The following is a 27548-nucleotide window of genomic DNA, read 5'->3' on the forward strand; positions in this document are numbered from 1 at the left end:
TGTCCTGTTTTATCACTTCATCTCCTGTCTTGGATTTCTGGCTGTCTTCATATTTCTATTTGATGTCGTGCTCTCACTTCACACTCAGCATGTGGAATCACCTTGCTCTTCCAACTTCCCTGTCTGTGCCACTCACCTTGTTTTACTCAGCCCGTTCCTTAGTTGTCTGTCACCTAGAGCCGTGCATTCTTCATCGGACATGTATTTTGGTTCTCTTGTTTCCTTCTCCATCTCCCTCTCCAAGCCTCTCGAGCCCCATTCCCAAGTGCCTTTTTTCTGACTACCTTTCTGGGCTCCAGGCTGTACCTGTATCTCTTCCCTGCCCTGCAATACATTACCCCAAAGTTTGTCAGATTGATCTGCTTGAGTTCTGCTTTCTTTTTTCATCACATTTTTTCTTTTCTCTGAAACTTTCAGCAGCTCCCTGTTTCCAGAACATAAAGACTTAACTCCTGCCTGGTTTTTAGGGGTCCCAATAATGGGATTCTGCCCAACCCATCCAGTTCTGGGTACAAGTACTGCCTGCCTTACAATCTCCATTCAGGTAAGGCCAGGACTCCCAAGAGCAGGTTTGGGGTCCCCAGCAAAGAGGAGTGGCTTCAAATCCACATGTAACTTTGTGTTGGTGAAAAACCTAGGCCCCGTTGCCAGACCCCTCTCTGGACCCCACCTGAGTCATGTGTACTGGGCTTCCTTCCTGGACACTGCCTCCAATGCAGGGTTGTCTCTTCCTGCTCATGTCATGCGACCAAAGGGAAATGTTGGACATACATTGCCCTAGCAGAATCCCTCTTTCCCTGTCTTCGATTTTCATGGATCCCATGTTATTTCTTTTTTTTTTTTTTCTTTGAGACAGAGTCTCGCTCTGTCGCCCAGGCTGGAGTGCAGTGGCACGATCTCAGCTCATTGCAAGCTCTGCCTCCCAGGTTCACACCATTCTCCTGCCTCAGCCTCCCGAGTAGCTGGGACTACAGGCGCCCGCCACCACGCCTGGCTAATTTCTTTTTGTATTTTTAATAGAGACGGGGTTTCACCGTGTTAGCCAGGATGGTCTCTATCTCCTGACCTCGTGATCCGCCCGCCTCAGCCTCCCAAAGTGCTGGGATTACAGGCGTGAGCCACCATGCCCGGCCGATCCCATGTTATTTCTGAACATTCATGAGTCACGCATTAGATACATTTAATATCAGATCCTAATTTAAAAAGTAAAATGCTGCTCTTCCAAAAGTACACATGATGTGGTCACTATACTGGGTCATAAAGATGTATGGGTTTTCAGTTAGTTAGACATAGACCATTTGGAACTTTTCTCTGTTAACCATTTATATATCCCTGGTCCTACGGAGGTCCAGTGGCGCAATCGGTTAGCACGTGGTACTTATATACTCTCGGTCCTGTAGCCCCAGTGTCTGGTGGTGATCACTAGCTAAATATCAGTGTCAGCATATAATGTGAACAGGTTCCATTTCTTGCCCTTGATCCTCTTTTGCATCCATTGTTGAATTTGTATGATACTTTTTCATCATAATTTTTCTATTCAGGCCGGGCGCGGTGGCTCAAGCCTGTAATCCCAGCACTTTGGGAGGCCGAGACGGGCGGATCACGAGGTCAGGAGATCAAGACCATCCTGGCTAACATGGTGAAACCCCGTCTCTACTAAAAAATACAAAAAACTAGCCGGGCGAGGTGGCGGGTGCCTGTAGTCCCAGCTACTCGGGAGGCTGAGGCAGGAGAATGGAGTAAACCCAGGAGGCGGAGCTTGCAGTGAGCTGAGATCCGGCCACTGCACTCCAGCCTGGGCGACAGAGCGAGACTCCATCTCAAAAAAAAAAAAAAAAAAATTTCTATTCAGAAAGTGTGCAGGTTTTAGCTTTTCTCTTGGTATAAAACAGTTAACACTCTTCCCTTTGCCTTTCCCTGTACATTAGGGTCTATACCATAAGAAAGCTTCTATGGAACCAAGCTCCACTCTGACACCCCTGTTAAATTCATACACTGCCGTGACCTGTCATGGCTTTGCCCCTGTCCCCGCACAATGAGTGGAAATGAGTTCGTGTGTTCGGTGCGAGACTACATGACACCCCACCCATCCCCTTGGCCCACTGAATTGAGTAGAACGTAATTTATGCTTCGCGTTGTATCTTTAATTTTTATTCTTCTGCCATGTTGATGCCCTTGGGGACTGTTGGACGTCAGGGTCGCTTCCAGACTGTTGTGTTCCAGCTCTGCTTCTTGCTCCTTCCTGAAGGCCAGCTTGTTTTCTGCTCTTGTTACCTCTGCCTGCTGATGCTGCTTGTGTTGTCTGCCTCTGTCTTGAACATTACTTTCTTCCCTTTCCATCTTTCTTATTTCTTCCGTGTTCTTTTCTACTATTGCCCTCTCATTCTTCCTGTCTTTGGAACCAACAGAATGTTTTTTGGTGATGTTGTTTTTTTTTCCCCCTCAAATGGAAAATAGTAGTCACGTAACTCCCAAAATCCTGGCACCTTTGGTTTTTCTTTATCATCTTTATACTGGTTCAGCAACTCCTCTAGATAGTTGGGGTATCAGAAACCTAAGCTTCTGATCAGCAGGGTGTTGGAGTACAACAGAATTCAGCCAAAAGGTTAATTCCACATGCCGTTTTATCATGAGGATGTGCTAAGGTCAGTTGTTAGAACACAGAGTAGGTGGTCTTTTTCCTGTTACTGATCAGGTGCTGTCCACCTGGTCAAATTTTGCTGGTTGTTTAATTAGTGTTGCTGTTTCTTCTCTTTAAGTCAAGAGGTGTTGCCAAAGATTCACGAAGATAAACACTACCCTTGTACTTTGGTGGGGACTTGGAACACGTGGTATGGCGAGCAGGACCAAGCTGGTAGGAAGCGAAGTCTTTGGAATAAACACTTCTTCCTTAAGCCTTATGTAACACTTAAGTAATTTTCTAATTTAATGCTTGTTCTTATCATCAAAGCTTTCCAAGTCTCAGTCTAATTTTATGATTAAAGTAGTTTCTTCAACAATTCATTGCAAAAACAGTTTTAAAATTGTTTTTAATGTTTGAATCTATTATTGAATCATTATGATGTAACTCATAGGCCAAAACATGGGGTATTACAGTTTTTTTGGTTTTTTTGTTTTTTGAGATGGAGTCTCGCTCTATTGCCCAGGCTGAAGTGCAGTGATATGTATCTAGGCTCATTGCAACCTCTGCCTCCCGGGTTTAAGCGATTCTCCTGCCTTAGCCTCCCAAGTAGCTGGAATTACAGGTGCCCACTACCACACCCAGCTAATTTTTGTATATTTAGTAGAGACGGGGTTTCACCTTGTTGGCCAGGCTGGTCTGGAACTTCTGACCTCAAGTGATCTGCCTGCCTCAGCCTCCCAAAGTGCTGGGATTACAGGTGTGAGCCACTGCACCCAGCCTACAGTTCTGTGCTGTGTTAACATTATACCTATCTAGAATATTTTCAAGTAGTATCATGAAATTCTAAATGTATACTATCTTTTAAAATGCATTTCAGTCCACCTCTGGAGGTATGAAGGAGGCTATCCAGCCCTCACAGAAGTCATGAATAAACTCAGAGAAAATAAGGTAATGATTTTGAAAAATGTTTACAGACTAATGATATATAGATGTTAGTATGGAATTAAATGACTTTTCTGTCTTCAGTTTTTGTTAATGAACTTCTTTTTTTGTAACAGAAATTGTATTGTTTGGACTCCTGAAGTTGTATTTAAATATAAACAGTTGTAATACTATTAAAATAACAATTCTGGCTGGGCGCGCTGGCGCACGTCTGTAATCCTGGCACTTTGGGAGGCCAAGGCAGGCAGATCACAAGGTCAGGAGATGGAGACCATCCTGGCTAACACAGTGAAACTCCGTCTCTACTAAAAATATACAAAAAAATTAGCCGGGCGTGATGGTGGGTGCCTGTGGTCCCAGCTACTCAGGAGGCTGAGGCAGGAGAATGGCGTGAACCTGGGAGGCGGAGCTTGCAGTCAGCCGAGATTGCGCCACTGCACTCCAGCCTGGGCAACAGAGTGAGACTCCGTCTCAAAAAAAAAAAAAAAAAATCTTATTGTTCTTATTATAAAAGTCAATTATACTTTGAAACTGATAAGGTGGTACTTTGAAACTGGTGACTGGGCTGGGTGCGGTAGCTCACGCCTATAATCCCAGCCCTTTGGGAGGCCAACACAGGCATATCAGTTGAGGCCAGGAGTTTGAGACCAGCCTGTACAACATGGCAAAACCTTATCTCTACTGAAAATACAAAAATTAGCCAAGCGTGGTGGTGCACGCCTGTAATCCCAGCTACTCGGGAGGCTGAGGCACGAGAATTGCTTGAACCCAGGAGGCAGAGGTTACAGTGAGCCGAGATCACACCACTGCACTACAGCCTAGGCAACAGAGTGAGAATCTGCCTCAAAAAAAAAAACAAAAGAACAAAAAAACAAAAAAACTGGTGACTGGTGTATCAATCAGCATGGCACACACAATTAGCCCTCGATGACCTAAAACTGTCTACTTCAGGAACTGTCTGTCACACACATAGAGTTTATCTTGGGCTGACTTTGCTTTCCACCCACCCTTCACTAGCAGGTGCTTGTTGGTAGGGAGAAATTTAAAAGCCACACATCATTAACAAAGAAAATCTTTTGTATAGAGTCCCAGACAAATATAAATAGCTTTTGAATTATCTGCTCTTTTGTAGTCTGCATGCCACTTCTATTGATGTGCCATCAAACACTATTAGAAGAATCTAAAAGTATAGCAAGTTAAATTTGTTTGCATTGCCACCTAAATAATTAGGATGACCAAGTAATTTGTCATCTAAACCTGGACACTTTTTTTTTTTTTTTTTTGAGAGGGAGTCTTGCTCTGTCGCCCAGGCTGGGATGCAGTGGCCGGATCTCAGCTCACTGCAAGCTCCGCCTCCCGGGTTTACGCCATTCTCCTGCCTCAGCCTCCCGAGTAGCTGGGACTACAGGCGCCCGCCACCTCGCCCGGCTAGTTATTTTTTGTATTTTTTAGTTGAGATGGGGTTTCACCTTGTTAGCCAGGATGGTCTCGATCTCCTGACCTCGTGATCCGCCCGTCTCGGCCTCCCAAAGTGCTGGGATTACAGGCTTGAGCCACCGCGCCCAGCCAACCTGGACACTTTTGAGAATGAAAAGGAATCCTGTTAATGATTATGCAAGCTCAACAGATATAAACTGGGACTGTCTCAGGCCATCTGGGACCTGTTGGTTACCCTATTACAGTATTCTGTAGGAACATAAATGTTACTGAAATGGACTTATGTAAGTATCAGAAGATTTCATGAGCATATTTTTTTCACTCAAAGGAATTTTTGGAATTTCGTAAGGCAAGAAGTGACATGCTTCTCTCCAGGAAGAATCAGCTCCTGTTGGAGTTCAGTTTCTGGAATGAGCCTGTCCCACGATCAGGCCCTAATATATATGAACTCAGGTCTTACCAACTCCGAGTAAGTACACAAATAGAAGTTTTTCCTTTTGCTCCTCTGTGAAGAAGCACAAGCACTTTGTAAGGCTGACAGCAGAACTTGTGTGTACATTCTGTGATGTGTGTTTAGCATTCTATATATATATTTTTTTTTAAGACCGGGTCTCACACTGTTACCAAGGCTAAGCTCTTTTGCTTTTTATGGCCTTACACATAATGCTTATTATTTGAGATTTTTCTAAATAACATTTCTGTTTTTAAGAAGAAGGACTGGCCGGGTGCGGTGGCTCACACCTGTAATCCCAGCACTTTGGGAGGCCGAGGTGGGCGGATCACGAGGTCAGGAGATCGAGACTATCCTGGCTAACACGGTGAAACCCGTCTCTACTAAAAATACAAAAAATTAGCCGGGCGTGGTGGCGAGCGCCTGTAGTCCCAGCTACTCGGGAGGCTGAGGCAGGAGAATGGCGTGAACCCGGGAGGCGGAGCTTGCAGTGAACCGAGATTGCGCCATTACACTCCAGCCTGGGCGACGAGCAAGACTCTGTCTCAAAAAAAAAAAAAAAGAAGAAGGACCTAAAGTGCAGGATAAGGTACAATATGTAACATCTATTGTGGTTAAATGAGAGCAGGTAATAAACACTGTGACTGTTGAACAAATTATACAACATGATAAGAGTAAAAGGCAATAATATTTTATAACACTTTCTAGAAATTTTCCTACTGAGAACTAGAAAGGAAGCCCCATGTAGCAGCATTATTAAAGTGGCTAACGCCTGTAATCCCAGCACTTTGGGAGGCCAAGGTTGGAGGATCGCTTGAGCCAGGAAGTTTGAGACCAGCCTGAACAACATAGTGAGACCCTGTCTCTATTAAATTAAAAAATAAAGTTTTGGCTGGGTGCGGTGGCTCATGCCTGTAATCCCAGCACTTTGGGAAGTCAAGGCAGGTGGGTGACCTGAAGTCAGGAATTTGAGACCAGCCTGGCCGACATGGTGAAACCCCATCTCTTACTAAAAATACAAAAAATTAGCCAGGCCTGGTGACGGGTGCCTGTAATCTCAGCTACTCGGGAGGCTAAGGCAGGAGAATTACTTGAACCCAGGAGGCAGAGGTTGCAGGAGCTGAGATTGAGCCACTGCACTCTAGTGTGGGCAACAGAGCAAGATTCTGTCTCAAAAAAAAAAAAAAAGGGTTTTTGAGGTTAGTTTTGTCACTTAATGTTTTTTCTACTGCTGTTTGCTATTTCTGTATTTTTTTTTCACAGAAGAACTAACAAACCAAATCTAAATCTGTTTTCAGCCAGGAACCATGATTGAATGGGGCAATTACTGGTGAGTATATTACTGAATGGTGACTTTTTAAGTCTTGTGAATAGATTAGTTTAGGCCATAGTGTTAATTCTAGGGAAAAAAATCTGAGGATGATACCATGATTTGACACTACACTAATGTTTTACTGGATGTTTTTATTATGAGATTTTTCAAACATACAAAACAAGAGAATAATGTGGCTCCCCTTCCACATCCATTGCATAGCTTCAGTAGTTAACACATGGCCCATCTCGTTTAGGCCTAACTCCTTCAACCCAGATTGTTTGGCATTAAATCTCAGACAGCATTCTGTTTCATTCATAAATATTTCAGTACTGTATATATTTCTGAAAGGTTACACCTTTTTTTAAAAGCAAAACCAGTATTGCATAAAGTTAGTTTACATACTTCTTGGATATCATCTTTTCTGAAACATTACTTCTGTCACATATACACATCACATCAGTAATAGTTTCTTTTTTTTCCTTGCTAGTTTGAGTAGAAAAATAGCAATTTTTCCACAAGTTGATCTGTAGATTCAACAGAATCCCTATCAAAGTCCCAGCAGGCTTTAGAAATGCAAAAGACTAGCCAGGTGCAGTGTGGCTCATGCCTGTAATCCCAGCACTTTGGGAAGCCAAGGCGGGAGAATCACTTGAGTCCACGAGTTCAAGACAATCCTGGGCAACATAGCAAGACCCCACTGCCTCTACCAAAATAAATAAATTAATTAAACTAGCCAGGTGTGATGCCACATGCCTGAGGTCCCAGCTATTTGGGAGGCTGAGTGGGAGAACTGCTTAAGCCCAGAAGATGGAGTTTGCAGTGAGCCAAGATTGCACCACTGCACTCCAACCCGGACAATAGAGTGAGACCCTGTCTCAAAAAAAAAAAAAAAAAATAGTCCAGGCATGTTGGCTCACACTTGTAATCTCAGCACATTGGGAGGCTGAGGTGGGCAGATCACCTGAAGTTAGGAGTTCGAGACCAGCCTCGCCAACATTGCGAAACCCCATCTCTACTAAAAATACAAAAATTAGCTGAGCATGGCGGTGCACTCCTATAATCCCAGCTACTTGGGAGGCTGAGGCAGGAGAATTGCTTGAACCCAGGAGACAGGGTTGCAGTGAGCTGAGATCGCACTACTGTGCTCCAGCCTAGGTGACAGAGTGAGACTCTTTTTCAAAAAAATAAAACTAAAAAGGCTGGGCATGATGGCTCATGCCTGTAATTCCAGCACTTTGGGGAGGCTGAGGGAGGAGGATTGCTTCAGTCCAGATGTTTGAGACTTTGAGACCAGCCTGGGCAACATGACGAAACCCTGACTACAAAAAAATACAAAAAGTAACCAGGCATGATGGCACAGGAGGCTGAGGTGGGAGAATCACCTGAGCCTGAAAGGTCAAGGCTGCAGTGAGTCATGATTGTGCTAGTACTTTCCAGCCAGGAGAGAATAAGACTCTGTCTCAAAAAAATAAAAAATTAGGGCAGGGATGGTGGCTTACACCTGTAAATCCCAGCAGTTTGGGAGGCCAAGGTGGAAAGATCACTTGAGGTCAGGTTGAGACCAGCCTAACCAACTTGGTGAAACCCTGTCTCTACTAAAAATACAAAAATTAGCCAGATATGGTGGTGTGCACCTGTAGTTCCAGCTACTCAGGAGGCTGAGGCAGGAGAATCACTTGAACCTGGGAGACACAGGTTGTAGTGAGCCGAGATCACCCCATTGCACTATAGCCTGGGTGAGAGCAAGACTGTCTCAAAACAGAACAAAACAAAAAATGCCTTACTCTCAGTGATACAAAAAAAATTTTTTTTAATTAAAAGAACAGGCTGGGCATGGTGGCTCACACCTGTAATCCCAGCACTTTGGGAGGCCAAGGCAGGCGGATCACAAGGTCAGGAGATCAAGACCATCCTGACTAACACAGTGAAACCCCATCTCTACTAAAAAATAAGCTGGGCGTGGTGGTGGGTGCCTGTAATCCCAGTTACTTGGGAGGCTGAGGCGGGAAAATGGTGTGAACCTGGGAGGCAGAGCTTGCAGTGAGCCGAGATCGTGCCACTGTACTCCAGCCTGGGCGACAGACCAAGACTCCATCTCAAAAAAAAAAAAAAAAAAAAGACAAGTCATATACTGGAATAAAATATTTGCAAATCATATATCTGATAAGCAAATTAAATTCAGAATATATAAAGAATTCTTACAACTCAATAAGAATACAGATAACCCAATTAAAAATGGGTAAAGAACTTGAAAAGACAGTGGCTGGGTGTGGTGGCTCACACCTGTAATCCCAGCACTTTGGGAGGCCAAGGCAGGAGGATCTCTTGATCCTGGGAGTTGGTGACCAGCCTGGGCAACATGGCAAAACCCTGTCTCTACAAAAAGAAAAAGAAAAAGAAAAGAAACTTGCCGGGTGTGGTGGTGGCACATGCCTGTATTCTCAGCTATTCAGGAGGCTGAGGTTGGAGGATTGCTTGAGCCTGGGGAGGTGGAGACTGCCGTGAGCCATGATCATGCCACTGCACTCCCAATGAGACCCTGTCTCACAAAAATAAATACATAAATAAATTGAAAATGGAACCAGGCGTGGTGGCTCACGCCTGTAATCCCAGCACCTTGGGAGGCCGAGGTGGGTGGATCACAAGGTCAGGAGATTGAGTCTAGACCATCCTGGCTAACATGGTGAAACCCCGTCTCTACTAAAAATACAAAAAAAAAAATTAGTCGGGCGTGGTGGTGTGCGCCTGTAGTCCCAGCTACTCAGGAGGCTGAGGTAGGAGAATGGTGTGAACCCAGGAGGCGGAGCTTGCATTGAGCAGAGATCGCGCTATTGCACTCCAGCCTGGGCGACAGAGCGAGACTCCGTCTCAAAGAAAATAAATAAAATAAAATAATAAAAATAAATAAATTGAAAATGGAATTCAGTGTGATTCAGCAGTCCTACTTCTGGGTATATATCTAAATGAATTCAAAGCAGATCTCAAAAAGATTTGCATACCCATGTTTTTATCATAGCTTTATTTGCAGTAGCCAAGAGGTGGAAGCAACCAACGTATCTATCAATAGATGATAAAGAAATTGTGGGCTGGATGCGGTGGCTCACACCTGTAATCCCAGCACTTTGGGAGGCCGAGGTGGGCTGATCACCCGAGCTCAGGAGTTTGAGACCAGCCTGGCCAACATGGTAAAACCCCATCTCTACTAAAAATTAAAAAATTAGCCGGGTCTGGTGGCACGTGCCTGTATTCCCAGCTACTCGAGAGGCTGAGGCAGGAGAATCGCTTGAACCCGGGGGGCGGAGGTTGCAGCAAGCTAAGATCATGCCACTGTACTCCAGCCTGGGTGACAGAGAAACCCTGTCTCAAAAAAAAAAAAAAAAAGTGTGGTCTATACATAGAATATTACACATCCTTAAAAAAGAAGGAAGTCTTAGATCGGGCGCAGTGGCTCACGCCTGTAATCCCAGCACTTTGGGAAGCCAAGCAGGCAGATCACGAGGTCAAGAGATCGAGACCATCCTGGCCAATGTGGTGAAACCCTGTCTCTATTAAAAATACAAAAATTAGCTGGGCCTGGTAGCGTGTGCCTGTAGTCCCAGCTACTTGGCAGGCTGAGACAGGAGAATCACTTGAACCCGGGAGGCGGAGGTTGCAGTGAGCCGAGATCGTGCCACTGCACTCCAACCTGGTGACTCCATCCCCGCCCCACCCCCACCTCACAAAAAAAAGAAGGAAGTCCTGTCATGTGCTGCAATATGGTGAACCTTGAGGAGGATGTAATGCTAAGTGAAATAAGAGGACAAGTAGTGTATCATTCTCCTTATGCGAAGTATCCAGTGTTGCCAAAATCATAGAAACAGAAAGTAGAAACGTGGTTGCCAGGAGCTAGGCAGAGAGGGAATACGGAATTGGTGTTTAGTGAGTATAGAGTTTCAGTTTTACAAAATGAAAATGTTTTGGAGATGTGTGGTGTAACAGTATAAATATACTGGACACTACATAAAAATGGGTAAGATGGTAAATTCAATGTTATGTGTTTTTTACCACGATAAAAAAATGTTTAAAAAATTTTTAGGCCAGGTGGCTCACAGCTACTTTGGGAGGCTGAGGTGGGCAGATCACCTGAGATCAGAAGTTTGAGACCGGCCTGGGCAACATGGTGAAACCCTGTCTCCACAAAAAATACAAAAATTAACCAGGTGTCGTGGTACATGCCTGTAATCTCAGCTGCTCGAGAGGCTGAGGCACGAGAATCACGAACCTGGAAGGCAGAGGTTGCAGTGAGCTGAGATTGTGCCACTGCACTTCAGCCTGGGCTACAGACCCTATATCCAAAAAAAAAAAATTCATAAAATAAACTTTGAAAATGTTTAACAGGCAAAGGATTTGAATGGGTATTTCACCAAAGAAAATACATGAATGCCCATAAGCTTATGAAAAGGGACTCAACCTCCTTAGTCGTTATGGAAATGCAAAGTGAAACTACAATGAGATACCAGTTCCTGCCCACTGGGACAGCTATAACTTAAAAGAGAGCGATAATAACATCTGTTAGTGAGGTGAGGAAAAAGTGGACCCTTCCGATATTGTGGATGGGAATGTGAAATGGTGAAGTCACTTTGGAAACAGTCTAGTAGTCCCTCAAAATGGTAAACATGAAATTACATGTGGGCCAGACGCAGTGGCTCACGCCTGTAATTCCAGCACTTCACAAGGCTGAGGGGGCGGATCACCTGAGGTCAGGAATTCGAGACCAGCCTGACCAACGTGACAAGACCCCATCTGTGCTAAAAAATACCAAAAACGTAGCCGGGCGTGGTGATGGGCACCTGTAATCCCAGCTACTCAGGAGGCTGAGGCAGGAGAATCACTTGAACCCAGGAGGTGGAGGTTGCAGTGAGCCAAGATCGTGCCTCTGCACTCCAGCCTGAGTGACAGAGCAAGACTCTATCTCAAAAAAAGAAAAAAAAATTACATACAACCCAACAATTTCATTCCTGGGTGTCTACCCAAAAGATATCATCCGCATAAACACTTATACATATGTGTATAAGTGAATTTTTCCTTTTCGGATCATCAAAGGCTAAATAATGCAAGTTAGAAAGCATACATCCATGTAAACACTTATATAAGTGACCATAGCAGCATGTTTTATAATATCCTGCAAGTAGAAACAGCTTTGCCCATCAACAGAGGGTGGGATTAGCCAGAGGGCTAGTTCACTAGCCCTGATCAGCTCTCCATGTCCTCCCAGCAGCTACCTTAAATTCAAATATGAGACACACAAGCATGCTGATTACAACTATAACAAAATAACCACCTTTCACCATTAAGATTTAATACTGTTTTTGGAAATCCTGACTATTATGAGAAAAGACAGACATACAAAGCCTCAATAGTCCGGGTGCTGTGGCTCACACCTCTACTCCCAACACTTTGGGCGGCTGAGGTGGGAGGATCCCCTGAGCCCAGGAGTTCAAGACCAACCTTGGCAACATGGTGAAACCTCATCTCTACAAAAAATACTAAATTAGCCAGGTGTGGTGGTGCTCCTTCCTGTAGTCCCAGCTACTCTGGAGGCTGAGCAGGAAGATCACTGGAGCCCTCGTTGTTGAGGCTGCAGCGCACCATGATCATGCCACTCCGCTCCAGCCTGGGCAACAGAGCAAGACCCTGTCTCAAAAAAGCCTCAATAGTTAAGAGGGATGCAAGAATAAATTATTGGCCATTGGTTAGCTGGTTAGTGCCTGGGACAGGAAATGGAAAGAAAAATGCTAGTGACATTTAGGGTTCTGTGATGGTGAGATTGTTGACGTTTTCTTTTTACCAGTTTCCATACTTACTTCATTATGGGATTTCTTTGGAAGCTAAAAATACTGCCTGGGCATGGTGGCTCACGCCTGTAATCCCAGCACTTTGGAAGGCTGAGGCAGACAGATCACTTGAGGTCAGGAGTTCGAGACCACCCTGGACAACATGGTAAAGTCCTGTCTACTAAAAAAAAAAAAAAAAAAAAAAAAAAAAATTAGCTGGGTATGGTGGCGGGCACCTGTAGTCCCAGCTACTCAGGAGACGAAGGCTGCAGTGAGCCAAAATGGCACTGCGGCACTCCAGCCTGGGCGACAGAGTGAGACTCCATCTCAAAATATATAATTTTGAAACATTGGGATAGTTTCCTAAAATAATCTGAAGCATACATCTATATCTAATTAAAATATTTTGAGCATTTTTTTCTTTGAAACTCAACGTATTTCTGTACCTTAAGTTTTGCTGTTTTTCTTTTTTTTTTTTTTTTTTTTTGAGACGGAGTCTTTCTCTGTCACCCAGGCTGGAGTGCGGTGGCACGAACTCGGCGCACTGCAAGCTCCGCCTCCCTGGTTCACGCCATTCACCTGCCTCAGCCTCCTAAGCTCCGCCTCTCGAGTTCTCGCCATTCTCCTGCCTCGGCCTCCTGAGTAGCTGGGACTACGGGCGCCCGCCATCACGCCCAGCTAATTTTTTTTTTTTATTTTCTAGTAGAGACGGGATTTCGCCGTGTTAGCCAGGATGGTCTTGATCTCCTGACTTCGTGATCTACCCGCCTCGGCCTCCCAAAGTGCTGGGATTACAGGTGTGAGCCACCGCGCTCGGCCTGCTTTTCTTTTTGGGGGGAGGTGTTTGTGTATATTTCTTTTAAGTGATTACGTGAACTCTTACTTTTCTTTGGCAACTTGCTATTTCTGTTTCCTAAACTGGCATTTCGTAACTTTTTTTTTTTAACTTCAACTTATATCTTCTTTCTTTTCTTTTTTCTTTTTCTTTCTTTCTTTTTTTCTTTTTTTTTTTTTTTGAGACGGAGTCTCGCTCTGCCGCCCAGGCTGGAGTGCAGTGGCCAGATCTCGGCTCACTGCAAGCTCCACATCCTGGGTTCACGCCATTCTCCTGCCTCAGCCTCCCGAGTATCTGGGACTACAGGCGCCCGCCACCTCGCCCGGCTAGTTTTTTGTATTTTTTAGTAGAGACGGGGTTTCACCGTGTCAGCCAGGATGGTCTCGATCTCCTGACCTCATGATCCGCCCGTCTCGGCCTCCCAAAGTGCTGGGATTACAGGCTTGAGCCACCGCGCCCGGCCTTTTTTTTTTGAGACAGAGTCTTGCTCTGTTGCCTAGGCTGGAGTGCGGTGGCGCAGTCTCAGCTTACTCCAATCTCTGCCTCCTGGGTTCAAGTGATTCGCCTGCCTCAACCTCCCAAGTAGTTGGGATTACAAGCGTGCACTGCAACTCCCGGCTATTTTTTTGTTTTTAGTAGAGACAGGGTTTCGCCATGTTGGCCAGGCTGATCTGGAACTCCTGACTTCAAGTGATCTGCCTGCCTCAGCCTCCCAAAGTGCTAGGATTACCGGCGTGAGCCGCCGCGCTCGGCCCCGTTTTTCTCTTTTTTTGGTTATGAAATTTCCTGATGTGCATGAAATAATTTCTAAGATCCCGTCTAGCTCCAACAAATAGTTCTATGATCTTTATTTCTAATGAATCTTTCCTCCTCAGAGGCTAAATAATGCAAGTTAGAATTTCTTTTCATTTGAAAACTAAGAAATACATATTTGGTTGTATGCTGCTATTATATACAATTTTTGCTCTTTTGTTTTTGGACTATTGCTGTTAATCATGTAGCTATTCACAGAATAGGATCACTCACTAGTTCAATTTTTGCACATTACTAATCAACACTCGCTCGCTGTGGAATCCACAGGGACATACTGGGGTTATTCAGTTATTTAAAAATTTATTTGGCTGGGCGCGGTGGCTCACACCTGTAATCCCAGCACATTGGAAGGCCAAAATGGGCAGATCACCTGAGGTCAGAAGTTCGAGACCAGCCTGACCAACATGGAGAAACCCTGTCTCTACCAAAAATACAAAAATTAGCCGGGTGTGGTGGCACATGCCTGTAATCCCAGCTACTTGGGAGGCTGAGGCAGGAGAATTGCTTGAACCTGGGAGGCAGAGGTTGCAGTGAGCCAAGATCACACCATTGTAATCCACCCTGGGCAACAAGAGTGAAACTCCGTCTCAAAAAAAAAAAGAAAAAATTATTTATAAAGCCAGTTTAGCATTCAATTTATATTTTGGCACATAGGTAACTAAGATGGTGACCACCTCGTCTGTACAGGCTTCTGATTGTTACCAGGCTCAGGCAAGTATGTTTTCTTTGCCTACCATAACTAAATTACAAAAATTCAGAATGAAATGAATAATCTGGAATATTTACCACTATCAGTAAAAGCCAGGTTTTTTTTCTTGCACATTGAAGTGATTTGCTTAATTTCAATAATCAGATTTGTAATTTCTGTGAAGATACTGATCACTTTATTCTCAATGTAAAGATTAAAGATGTCATCTTATTTGTGGCTAATCCATGGGGGCAATAGCAAGAAGTCCCTTTTTCACCATAAAGAAACCCAAGCACTTGGGTAAGGTCCCCATTGTGGCATTGAGACCATGGTGGATTAGAGCAGAGGTGTAGAGTGAGTTTAAGGAGACTGGATTGCTTGAGCCCAGGAGTTCGAAACCAGCCCAAGCAACATAGCAAGGCCCCGTCTCTTAAAAAAAAAAAAAAAAAAAAAAAAAAATTGGCTGTGCTTAGTGGCGCAAGCCTGTAGTTCCAGCTACTCAGGAGGCTGGGGCAGGAGGATCCCTCGAGCCCAAGAGTTCCAGGCTGCAGTCAGCTAAGATCATGCCACTGTACTCCAACCTGGGTGATAGAGTCTCTGTCTTAAAAAAGGAGACTGGCTTCATCACTCACAGGAAATCACTCTTTCTTGGATTTTTTCCCCCTTTTGAGTTATCATTCAGTATATATGAGGTTTGCCTCCAGGAAGAGAATGCTCAGCCAAGCCAACTCAAGCATCTTGTGCCTTGAGAGTGACATCTTTCACTGTCACTATTGGTAGGTTGCTATCCTTGTTTGTATGCTGCCAGCTCTTTTGAATGAATTAGAATGAATCTGTCTTCCCAAGTCTTGTCAACTGTGGGAACCTGATGTGACTGAGACTTCAGGCTAGAGCCTGGGCGGTGTGGTATGGATTTACTGAGTAACGCATGGTGTGTCATCTCTTGATAGACCTTAACTGTGCATCTTCTGCTGACCTCCCTACATCATTTGAAGCCCCTTCCTTTTCACCTTTGATTCTAGAAGACTGCTTTTGAAAAAATAGGCACATTTTTTAAACATTTTTAGGAATTCAGATGCATCACTAAATATTTTTTTAAAGTGTCTGGTGCAAGTATGAAAGGTGTTTAAATTAAAGGACTCTGAGCTGGGTGCAGTGGCTCACACCTGTAATCCCAGCACTTAGGTAAGCTGGAGTGGACAGATCACTTGAGGTCAGGAGTTCAAGACCAGCCTGGCCAATGTGGTGAAATCCCATCTCCACTGAAAATACAAAAATTAGCTGGGCGTGGTGGTGCACACCTGTAATCCCAGCTCACAGGAAGCAGAGGCAGGAGAATAGCTTGAACCTGGGAGGCAGACGTTGCAATAAGCCGAGATCCTGCCACTGCACTCCTGGATGGCAGAGGAAGACTCCATCTAAAAAAATAAAGGGCTGTAGGCTGGCCTGGTGGCTCATGCCTGTAATCCCAGCACTTTGGGAGGCCAAGGCGGGGCAGATCGAGACCAGCCTGGCCAACATGGTGAAACCTCATGCCTACCAAAAACACACAAAATTAGCCAGATGTCATGGTGGGCACCTGTCATCCCACCTACTCCGGAGGTTAAGCAGGAGAATCACTTGAACCCAGAAGGTGGAGGTTGCAGTGAGCCAAGATTGCACCACTGCACTCCTACCTGGGCAACAGAGCGAGACTCCATCTAAAAAAAAAAAAAAAAAAAAAAAGCCGGGCATGGTTGCACATGCCCGTAACCCCAAGTACTCAGGAGGCTGAGGCACGAGAATAGCTTGAACCTAGGAGATGGAGATTGCAGTGAGCTGAGATCCCACCACTGCACTCCAGCCTCGGAGACAGAGGAAGACTCTGTTTCAAAAAAAATTAAAGAGCTGATACCTTTGCAGTGGGAAATTCTTAAAAAGGAAAGTTTTAAGCCAAATGCCAATTTTTAACTGATCACAATGTGATGTTGTCCATAGAGGCACAATGTATATTAGTACTTTCTTCCATATTTAGTACATAATGAATGCCTTTGGTACTCATTTTCTGAATGGTTTGCTCTGGTAAGAAAGAAAAAAAAACAAGAGGCAGCTTTGCCTGCACTAGCGGTGGCAGCGAGGTTGTACCACCAAAAAGCTTCATTCCCATGGTTCCTCCCTCTGGCATCCAAGAAGTTGCAGAGTCCCTTGTGTAGTTCAGAGAGCAGGGGTGTTTCTCAGGATCTCAGAGTCATCAGCTGCTTTGAAGGTGTGCTGCTTTCACCTGTGTTTTAATGCCCTGCCCCAGGGTGGTTCCTGTCTCCCTTGGTTACAGTGCCCTGTGGCACCTTGGGTGCTCAAGTTCCAGGTTTGCCTCGCTTCTCTCAGGGTGTTCTGGAGAAACAATGCTTTTTAAGTTGACGGGTCCCATCCTCTGCCAGTTCTAGATTTTATTTCAAGAATCACCAGTGCAACTATATATACATTCTTAGATTGCTGTTTTTATTTTTAATAATTATTAAATACTGTACGTTTTCTCACAAAAATTAGTATAGCTACAGAAAAGTATGCTTACATTTCATATACATTACAATGACTTTTAGACCAGGTGTGGTGGCTCATGCCTATAATCCCAGCACTTTGGGGGCTGAGGCGGGCGGATTACTTGAGTTTGAGACAAGCCTGGTCAACATAGGGAAATCTTGTCTCTACTGAAATTACAAAAATTAGCTGAGCATGGTGGTGGGTGCCTGTAATTCCAGCTACTCAGGAGGTTGAGGCAGGAGGATGACTTGAACCCGACAGGTAGCAGTTGCCGTAAGCTGAGATCCCACCACTGCACTCCAACCTGGGTGATAGAGCGAGACTCTGTCTCAAAAATAGGCCAGGTGCAGTGGCTCACGCCTGTAATCCCAGCACTTTGGGAGGCTGAGGTGGGCAGATAACCTGAGGTCAGGAGTTCGAGACCAGCCTGGCCAACATGATGAAGCCCCATCTCTACTAAAAACACAAAAATTCGCCGGGTGTGGTGGTGGGCGCCTGTAATCCCAGCTACTCGGGAGGCTGAGGCAAGAGAATCGCTTGAACCCAGGAGGTGGAGGTTGCAGTGAGCTGAGATTGTGTCACTGCACTCCAGCTTGGGTGACAGAATGAGACTCCGTCTCAAATAATAATAAAGTAAATAAAATAACTTTTGATTTGCGTTAGATAGCTTGATACCAATTTGATAAACAATTAAGTCTTCATTTTAAACAGCCTGCCCTGAGTATGGCAAAGATTTAGTCTACTGATTCTCGTTAGTGTATCTAATTCAGTGTCTTAAACAAACATCACCTCACTCTTACAGGGCTCGTGCGATCCGCTTCAGACAGGATGGTAATGAAGCCGTCGGAGGATTCTTCTCTCAGATTGGGCAGCTGTACATGGTGCACCATCTTTGGGGTATCTGTTTTTTCCTTTTTGAGTTACTGGGATTTAAGAGTTCATTACTAAGTTGTACTGGGCAGTAGAGCACATCTTGAGTCAGTAACCTTAACCACTACAGCAAATCCAGACGTCACAGAGGGACAGTCTGTACGGGGCTGTCTGGAACTAGCGAGGTCAACAGTACAAGTCCATAGATTGATGGCATTAGTGAGCTGAAAGTGAGTGGGGATGATGGGGAAAGGAATAAGGGGTGAAGCAAGCAGCCATGGAAGAAGGAGGCCAGGGAAGTCAGAGTGCCTTCCACAGAGTGGTCCCAGCCTTTCTTTGTAGACTGACTTCTTAATTCCTTGGCAGAGGCAGGCCTGCATTTTACCCAGAGCGGCAGCTTCCTGCACATACTCACTGTCTGCCTTTGTAGACATGGTTCCACTGTCTCAGGACATGGACCCCCTCACCTTTTCCATCCCCACGCACTTTTATTTGGCACCATCTTTGGTATCTTTCCCGTCCTGCCCCAGATGTCACCCCTCCCCAGTAGTGAACATCATCACTCCTCCTGAGCCCCCAGAGCCCTGTGTGGTGCTGGTTATTACTGTTGCACTGTGTATGGTGTGCAACCCTCTCAGGCATCCCTGTCTATGAATAAGCACAGGTGCTAGAAGGGCCGGATTGGATGGAGGAAGTTTCCATCCCTTTGGCTCTTGGGCCGAGGTCAAGCCAGGTGCATGCTCCATTCACATCAGCACCTGTAGCTGCTTGCAGAGGGCCTCCCAGATGCAGGATCCTGGAATTGCAAACAGGCAGGCACCAGAGTGTGAATGGCGGAGCTCTCACAGAGGCTGTGGGGAACATAGGGCAGACCTCCTGTCTCTGCCCTGTGGGGAGGACTCAAGGTTTCACAGAGCAACAGCAAGATGAAGAGGATTGCTTGAGGCCAGGAGTTTGAGGCAACAGTGAGCTATGACTGTGCCACTGCACTCCAGCCTGGGCAATACAGCAAGACCCTGTCTCAAAAAAAAGGTAATTAAGAAGATATTGGCTGGGCACAGTGGCTCATGCCTATAATCCCAGCACTTTGGGAGGCCGAGACAGGTGGATCACCTGAGGTCAGGAGTTAAGAGACCAGCCTGGCCAACATGGCGAAACCTCATCTCTACTAAAAATACAGAAAATTAGGCATGGCGGGGCATGCCTGTAATCCCAGGTACACAGGAGGCTGAGGCAGAAGAATCGGTTGAACTCAAGAGGCGGAGGTTGCAGTGAGCTGAGATCGCGCCACTGCACTCCAGCTCGGGAAACAGCAAGACTCCGTCTCAAAAAAAATAAAAGGAAAGTAAAAAAGAAAGAAGGCATCTGGATGAGATACCTGTGAATTGTACCACGACACAGGTGATCCCCCTCCACCTGAAGCGCCTTTCTTCCCATTCCTACATCAGTGATGTCCTTTTCAACTTCAACACCCACCTGGTCAACTTGCACCTTTCCCACAGCTCTCCCATTGCCTGCCCTGCTCCCCTGTACACTGTGTCCTTGCATGGGCCACAGCACTCTCCACGGCTGATCTTGCCTGTCTCATATCCTGGGGCTTCACATGGAACACACCCGCTACCCAGATCAGTGTAGTGCGAGATAAATGTTGAGTAAAGTTGATCTGACATTGCTTATCTGTGGTCTCACAGTTTCTGGTCATGAATTTAACATGTTATTGGAGAAGTTCACTTGGTTTATAAAGGTATATCGTAGATTCACTAGATTTTAAAGCTTAAGAGGGAATTGTGGCCGGATGTGGTGGCTCACGCCTCAAATCCCAGCAGTTTTGGAGGCTGAGTCGGGAGGATCGCTAGAGTCCAGGTGTTTGAGACCAGCCTGGGCAACATAGTGAGACCCCATCTCAAACAAGCAAATAATTTTTTTTAACTTAAGAATGGGCCAGGTGTGGTGGTTCACCCCTGTAATTCTAGCACTTTGGGAGATTGAGGCGGTTTGATGATTTGAGCCCAGGAGTTTGATGTCTGCCTGGTCACAAAAAAATACAAAAATTAGCCAATGTGGTAGCACTTTCCTGTAGTCCCAGCTATTCAGTGGGCTGAGGTAGGAGGATCACTTGAGCGTAGGAGGTCAAGGCCATGGTGAACCATCATCATGCTACTGCGCTCCAGCCTGGCTGACAGAATGACCCTGTCTCAAAAAAAAAAAAAAAAAAAAAAAGACTGAAAGTTTGCTTTTCCCACATGGCCTAATATAATTTTGCTCAGTGTTTCCCCAGCCCAGTATATTACACACCTGAAGTAGTCCCTGAGAAAACTAGATGCCCAGGTGAAGCAAGACCTTAACATATGTATGGGTGGAATGCAGGGTATATGTTTTAAGTCTTACTTCTCTGTGGGGTTATTTTTAAGCTTACAGGGATCTTCAGACCAGGGAAGACATACGGAATGCAGCATGGCACAAACATGGCTGGGAGGAATTGGTATATTACACAGGTAATCTCTTAATAGCCATGAAATAACGCTTTTTGTCTTACTGTTTCAATCATGTTCTTTCACCCTGACACTAATAGGTGGCTTTTATAATAGTGTGTTACTAGGATAGTGAGTCATCAGGTTGGGAGGGGAAGGGAGATAGTCAATTTTTCTCTAATACTTACGTGACGTTTTTCAATAAAGCAGAATATCCATTCTTTCAAATATGTTTATCATCTGTTACAGTTTTCAGACCCTTGGATGTTGTAAATTGTACATCATTACCTTTCTTTGTAGATTTCTATATTGTCTGAAAACTTATTACACAAATAAAATTTTTTCTAAGCTTTCCTTTTCCATCAAAATTGTTAGTATCCCAAATCAGAACTTAATATATCAATTAAAGAGTGATTTTGAAATTAGATAAATTAAACTTCCTGTATGTACAGTATGTATACATGGGTACATAATACATGCATGTGCACATACATAAGTATATTATTAAACCCTGTTTGCTTGATTTTTATAAGAAAACAGTTGGCTGAATATAACCCAGTGCATTGGTAGAGGTAATCAGTACCAGCCATGTTGCATGGCAAGTATATTTCTGGCCAGGCGCAGTGGCTCACGCCTGTATTCCTAGCACTTTGGGAGGCCGAGGCGGGCAGATCACCTGAGGTCGGGAGTTCGAGACCAGCCTGACCAACATGATGAAACCTGTCTCAATTTGAGAGGCTGAGGCAGGAGAATCGCTTGAACCTGGGAAGTGGAGATTGTGCCACTGCACTCCAGCCTGGATGACAAAGCAAGACTCCGTCTCAAAAAAAAAAAAAAAAAAAAAGTATATCTCAGCCCATATACTACCAAGAAAATAAAAGAGTAATTTGTCCTAGAAAGTAGATGTTACCTTGTCTTTTAGTTCAAGAGATTATATAACATATAATTGCATGTTATAATTATATAATTTGATTTGATTTTGCTGCTTACTCAAAGAACGTTTGAGAAATCACCATTTTTCTCACAATAAGACAATACAGACTTTCCCCACCTCCTACAAATAAAACAAATCTCCAGGTAGCATCTGTTGTAATTTTTTCTTCCTTTTTTTTTTTTTTTTTTTTTGAGACGGAGTCTTGTTCTGTCACCAGGCTGGAGTGCAGTGACGCGATCTCGGCTCACTGCAACCTCTGCCTCCTGGGTTCAAGCGATTTCTCCTGCCTCAGCCTCCTGAATAGCTGGGATTACAGGCAGGCGCCACCACACCCAGCTAAGTTTTGTATTTTTAGTAGAGACGGGGTTTCACCCTGTTGGCCAGGATGGTCTAGATTTCCTGACCTTGTGGTCCACCTGCCTTGGCCTCCCAAAGTGCTAGGATTACAGGTGTGAACCATCGCACCCAGCTGATGTGTTGTAATTTTAATAGCATCTTGTAGGATGCCAGCTGATACAGGGCCCACTTCTATATTTCTGCCCTTGAGGTTAATCCTGTATATTATGTTTTTTTTTTTTTTTTTTTTTTTTGAGACCGAGTCTGGCTCTGTGGCCCAGGCTGGAGTGCAGTGGCGCAATCTCAGCTCACTGCAAGCTCCAGCTCCCGGGTTCACGCCATTCTCCTGCCTCAGCCTCCCGAGTAGCTGGGACTACAGGCACCTGCCACCGCACCCGGCTAATTTTTTGTATTTTTAGTAGAGATGGCGTTTCACCTTGTTAGCCAGGATGGTCTCGATCTCCTGACCTCATGATCCGCCCGTCTCGGCCTCCCAAAGTGCTGGGATTACAGGCTTGAGCCACCGCGCCCGGCCTAATCCTGTATATTATGACATTCTCTTGTTTTCAAGCAGCACAATCTGTCTGTTAGTGTCATTTACCATAATGTGTTTAGAAAAGAACAAGTGCAGTAACCCTGATCCTATTTTCAGTTCCACTTATTCAGGAAATGGAATCCAGAATCATGATCCCACTGAAGACCTCGCCGCTCCAGTAAAGCTGTAGAGTTTCTATGTGCCTACATACATTTCTGTGACAAGTATTTGTCATAAATTAATTTTAATTGTATATCACGTGAAAAAGAAACACTGAGGTTTAAGCTGCTGTATATAGCTTGTGAGAAACCTCTTTTCTTTAAAATTTACATAATCACAAGAAAGGAAAGAATTACAGTTGGACTGATTGTGACAGTGCCCTGTTGTCCTCTTTGAAACACCCCTGTGTTGTCCAGTGTACCTTATAACACTTAGCCACTTCTCCCCACCCTCCAGGAGGGGTCCACATTGAATTCTGAATCATCTTTTTTTTTTTTTTTTTTTTTTTTGAGACGGAGTCTCGCTCTGTCGCCCAGCCCAGGCTGGAGTGCAGTGGCGCGATCTCAGCTCACTGCAAGCTCCGCCTCCCGGGTTCACGCCATTCTCCTGCCTCAGCCTCCCGAGTAGCTGGGACTACAGGCGCCCACAACCGCGCCCGGCTAATTTTTTGTAATTTTTAGTAGAGACGGGGTTTCACCGTGGTCTCGATCTCCTGACCTTGTGATCCGCCCGCCTCCTCCCAAAGTGCTGGGATTACAGGCGTGAGCCACCGCGCCCGGCCGAATTCTGAATCATCTTAAAAATAAGATTCCAACCACAAAAACAATTAGCCATTTCTTTACTAAAAAACAAAAAACAAATCTGTTTTATAATTACAGATTTTTAGACAAATTTCTTGTATCAGGAAGAAATACAAATTTTGTCATGTTTCTCAAGCAGTTTTTCTGAGTAGTTTCTGAGGAGGAACAAATTACGAGTGTGCCCAATAACTGAAAATGTTTTAACTCACTCTCATTTGTAAGCAGTCCACATAGTAGACAATGGGTTTTCCAAGCTGGGCAAGGTACATTTAATCAGTAAATCAGTTTCCTATCATGTATCGTGATGTTTCAGTGTGAGACACAAAAACAATGGCTTGAAACTTGTGTATCATATGTGATTTTGAAATGAACACCTTGAATAGCACTAATTTTTATTTGTGATATTTTTCTATAACAAAACAAGTAGCACTAGGAAAAGAGGTTTTATTTTGTAAACAATCATTTGTGACCTCAGACACTCTCTGGCTAATATTTTAATAAGCTCACAGCAGATTATTCTGAGATCATGGATGAGGGGTGGTGCATGTTGAGATTTAAATTGGCATAAAGCTGCATCCTTTTTGTCTAGCTGTTTGGTTTCATTGTTTAATATGGTGTGCCAATTTCGTGACTGTTACCATGTGAAAGTCCTGTTGAAATGAACAATCATGTCTGCCCCACAATCAAGGATGCCTGTGTGAAGTGTGAGTCAATCTCATACCCAATGTCAGACTTTTACATGTCAATGATTTTCTCCAAGAACATAGAAAAGTCAATAAAATCCTCTTAATTTTCACATATCATGTTTGGATTTTTGTTTTTTTTAATTTGTTCTGAGAATGACAGACGTTCTGAGAATGACAGACGTGCTGTGAATGACTCTGTCACTCTTGCAAAATAGCTTGTCACAAAGGATTAAAGGAAGTGAGGAAGTCAGCTGGCTTCTGGGGAAAATCCTTCCAAAGGAACAAAGTATGAGGCCCTGGGCAAGGTCATGTCTGGTATGTGCCGAGGGCAGCAGAAGCCAGTGGCGGAAGTAGACATGAGGGAGAGCGTGGTGGGACATGAGCTCAGTGCTCACAGGGCTGGATCCCTTGAGTGTTGGAGGCCATTAGAAAGACCCTAGTGGCCAGGCCCAATGGCTCACACTGGTAATTCCAACACTTTGGGAGACCGAGGCCCAAGGATCCCTTGAGCGCAGGAGTTTGAGACCAGCCTGGGCAACATGAATGAAACCTCATCTCTACAAAAAATTGAAAAATTAGCTGGGCATGGTAGCATGTGCCTGTAGTCCCAGCTACTCAGGAGGCTGAGGCAGGAGGATTGCTTGAGCCCAGGAGGTTGAGGCTGTAATGAGCTGTGATCATGCCACTGCACTGCAGCCTGGGCAAGAGAGCTAGACCCTGAACCAAAAAAATAATAAGGCTGGGCGCAGTGACTCACGCCTGTAATCCCAGCACTTTGGGAGGCCAAAGCAGGCAGATGACTTGAGGCCAGGAGTTTGAGACCAGCCTAGCCAATGTGGAAAACCCTGTCTCTACTAAAAACACAAAAATTAGCCGGATGTGGTGGCACATGCCTATAATCACAGCTACTTGGGAGGCTGAGGTAGGAGAATTGCTGAACCTGGGAGGCAGAGATTGCAGTGAGCCAAGAACGTGCCACTGCACTCCAGCCTGGGCGACAGAGTGAGACTCCATCTGCAAACAAAAAATAATAAAAAGACCTTGGCTTTTATTATAAGGGAGATGGGAGATGAGATCCGCTGGAGGCTTTCAAGCAGAGGAAAGGCATGATCTGACTTCTATTTTCCTTTTTTTTTTTTTTTTTTTTTTTTTGAGATAGAGTCTTGCTCTGTCGCCCAGGCTGGAGTGCAGTGGCACAATCTCGGCTCACTGCAACCTCTGCCTCCTGGGTTCAAGCGATTCTCCTGCCTCAGCCTCCTAGTAGCTGGGACTACAGGCACGTGCCACCACACCTGGCTAATTTTTTGGTGTTTTTAGTAGAGACAAGGTTTTACCCTGTTAGCCAGGATGGTCTCGATCTCCTGACCTCATGATCCTCCCGCCTTGGCCTCCCAAAGTGCTGAAATTACAGGCGTGAGCCACCGTGCCCAGCCCTATATTTTCAATAGTAACTTCAATAAGGAGTAGCAGTAAAAGTAAGCAGAATGGGCCAGGCATGGTGGCCTGTAATCCCAGCACTTTGGGAGGCCAAGGCAAGGCAGATCACCTGAGGTCAGTTCAAGACCAGTCTGACCAACATGCAGAAACCCCATCTCCACTAAAAATACAAAATTAGCCGGGCGTGGTGGTGCATGCCTGTAATCCCAGCTACTTGGGAGGCTGAGGCAAAATACTCACCTGAACCCAGGAGGCAGAGTTTGCAGTGAGCCAAGATCGCACCATTGCACTCCAGCCTGGGCAACAAGAGTGAAACTCCGTCTCAAAAAATAATAAGTAGGCAGAATGGCCAGATTCTAAATATATTTTGATTGTAGAGCCAATGTGAATTCCTGAACAAGTGATTGTGGAGTGTGAGTGAAAGAAAAAAGTGATTTTAGTTTTTGGCCCGAGCACTTGGAAGGCTGGGGAAGGTGGAACAGATTTGGGGGAATGAAGATCAGATATTCTATTCTACTCATGCTGAGTTGGAGATATCTCTGCACAGATCCAGGGGGAGATGTCAAGTAGGTCTTGGTTATGAGTCTGGAATTTAAGAGAGCCTTCTGGCCTGGAGATGCACATTTGCAAATTGTCCACATAAGTTGAAGTGAGGCAGCCAGATGTGGTGGCTCACGCCTGTAATTCCAGCACTTTGGGAAGCCGAGGCGGGAGGATCACCTGAGGTCAGGAGTTCGAGATGAGCCTGGCCAACATGGTGAAACCCCGTCTCTACTAAAAATACAGAAATTAGCTGGGCATGGGGGTGGGCACCTGTAATCCCAGCTACTTGGGAGGCTGAGGCAGGAGAATCGCTTGAACCCAGGAGGTGGAGGTTGCAGTGAGCTGAGATCGCACCACTGCACTACAGCCTGAGTGACAGAGCGAGACCCTGTCTCAAAAAAAAAAAAAAAAAGACAAGCTCACCAAGCGAGTGACTATAGTCAGATGAGAGGATCAAGGTGAGGAGGAACCTGCAAAAGAGACTAAGAAACCACCAGGGAACTCGGCAGACACTCAAGCAAGCGGAGTGTCATGAGTGTCAGGAAGTCGAGACCAGCCAGGCCAACAAAGCAAAACCCTGTCTCTACTAAAAATTCAAAAATGAGCCGGGTGTGGTGGTACACACCTGTAATCCCAGCCACTTGGGAGGCTGAGGCAGGATAATCACTTGAACCGGGGAGGCAGAGGTTGCAGATATTGCGCCACTGCACTCCAGCCTGGGGGACAGAGTGCGATTCCATCTCAAAAAAAAAAGAGGAGGAAGATTTTTAACTCAGTGTCTCAGAGGCAGTAGCTTCCCTCTGGGACAGCCCATACCGCAAGATAATCAGTTACTTCCCTGCCCTTTTAGTGTTCTATGAGTAACATTCTTAGAATGGCTTGTATTTCTAGGTGACTAAAACTAGATAGATAGATAGATGATAGATAGATAGATAGATAGATAGATAGATAGATAGATAGATAGATACAGATAGATGATAGATAGATAGAGACAGATAGATAGATAGATAGATAGATAGATAGATGATAGGTAGATAGATAGATAGATACAGATAGATGATAGATAGATAGATAGATAGAGACAGATAGATAGATGATAGATAGATAGATAGATAGATAGATAGATGATAGGTAGATAGATAGATAGATAGACAGATGATAGATAGATAGATAGATATTCTCTTTCTTTGGATATTTACCTGACAAGCTTCCACTGATATCAAGTAGTGGTTTTGTTTTGTTTTAGAGACAGTCTTGCTTTGTCAGTCAGGCTGGAGTGTAATGGCTTGACAGCTCACTGCAGCCTCGACCTCCTAGGCTCAGGTGACCCTCCCACCTCAGCCTCTTGAGTAGCTGAGACTACAGTGCATGCACCATGCCTGGCTAAGTTTTAATTTTCTGTAGACACAGGGTTTCCTTACGTTGCCCAAGCTGGTCTCAAACTCCTGGGCTCAAGCAGGCCTCCTGCCTGGGCCTCCCAAAGTGTTGAGATTACAGGC

The 27548-nt window shown here is 44.9% G+C and overlaps 1 protein-coding gene and 1 long non-coding RNA gene across 4 annotated transcripts in view; one reads left to right on the forward strand and one right to left on the reverse strand.

Moving 5' to 3' along the window:
* The window catches only part of NIPSNAP2 (nipsnap homolog 2), a 38971-nt gene extending 14790 nt beyond the window's left edge, over positions 1–24181 (forward strand). For 2 of the 3 annotated variants that reach the window (XM_005549541.4, XM_074034934.1), the window contains 7 exons: positions 2760–2854; positions 3501–3571; positions 5331–5471; positions 6752–6783; positions 18240–18334; positions 20719–20802; positions 22701–24181. In XM_005549541.4, coding sequence (XP_005549598.1) covers positions 2760–2854; positions 3501–3571; positions 5331–5471; positions 6752–6783; positions 18240–18334; positions 20719–20802; positions 22701–22765 — 583 coding nt within the window. In that variant the 3' untranslated portion in view covers positions 22766–24181. The remainder of the gene's footprint in view (positions 1–2759; positions 2855–3500; positions 3572–5330; positions 5472–6751; positions 6784–18239; positions 18335–20718; positions 20803–22700) is intronic. The other variant, XM_074034935.1, reaches the window with a different exon arrangement.
* LOC141409852 (uncharacterized) lies at positions 6530–13254 on the reverse strand. Its single transcript, XR_012432389.1, has 2 exons — positions 8616–13254; positions 6530–8269 (listed from the first exon to the last, which is right to left on the reverse strand). It is a non-coding gene; the product is annotated as an uncharacterized lncRNA (long non-coding RNA).
* Positions 24182–27548: the final 3367 nt, after the last annotated feature.

Source organism: Macaca fascicularis, chromosome 3 (assembly GCF_037993035.2).
Source record: "Macaca fascicularis isolate 582-1 chromosome 3, T2T-MFA8v1.1".
NCBI lineage: Eukaryota > Metazoa > Chordata > Mammalia > Primates > Cercopithecidae > Macaca > Macaca fascicularis.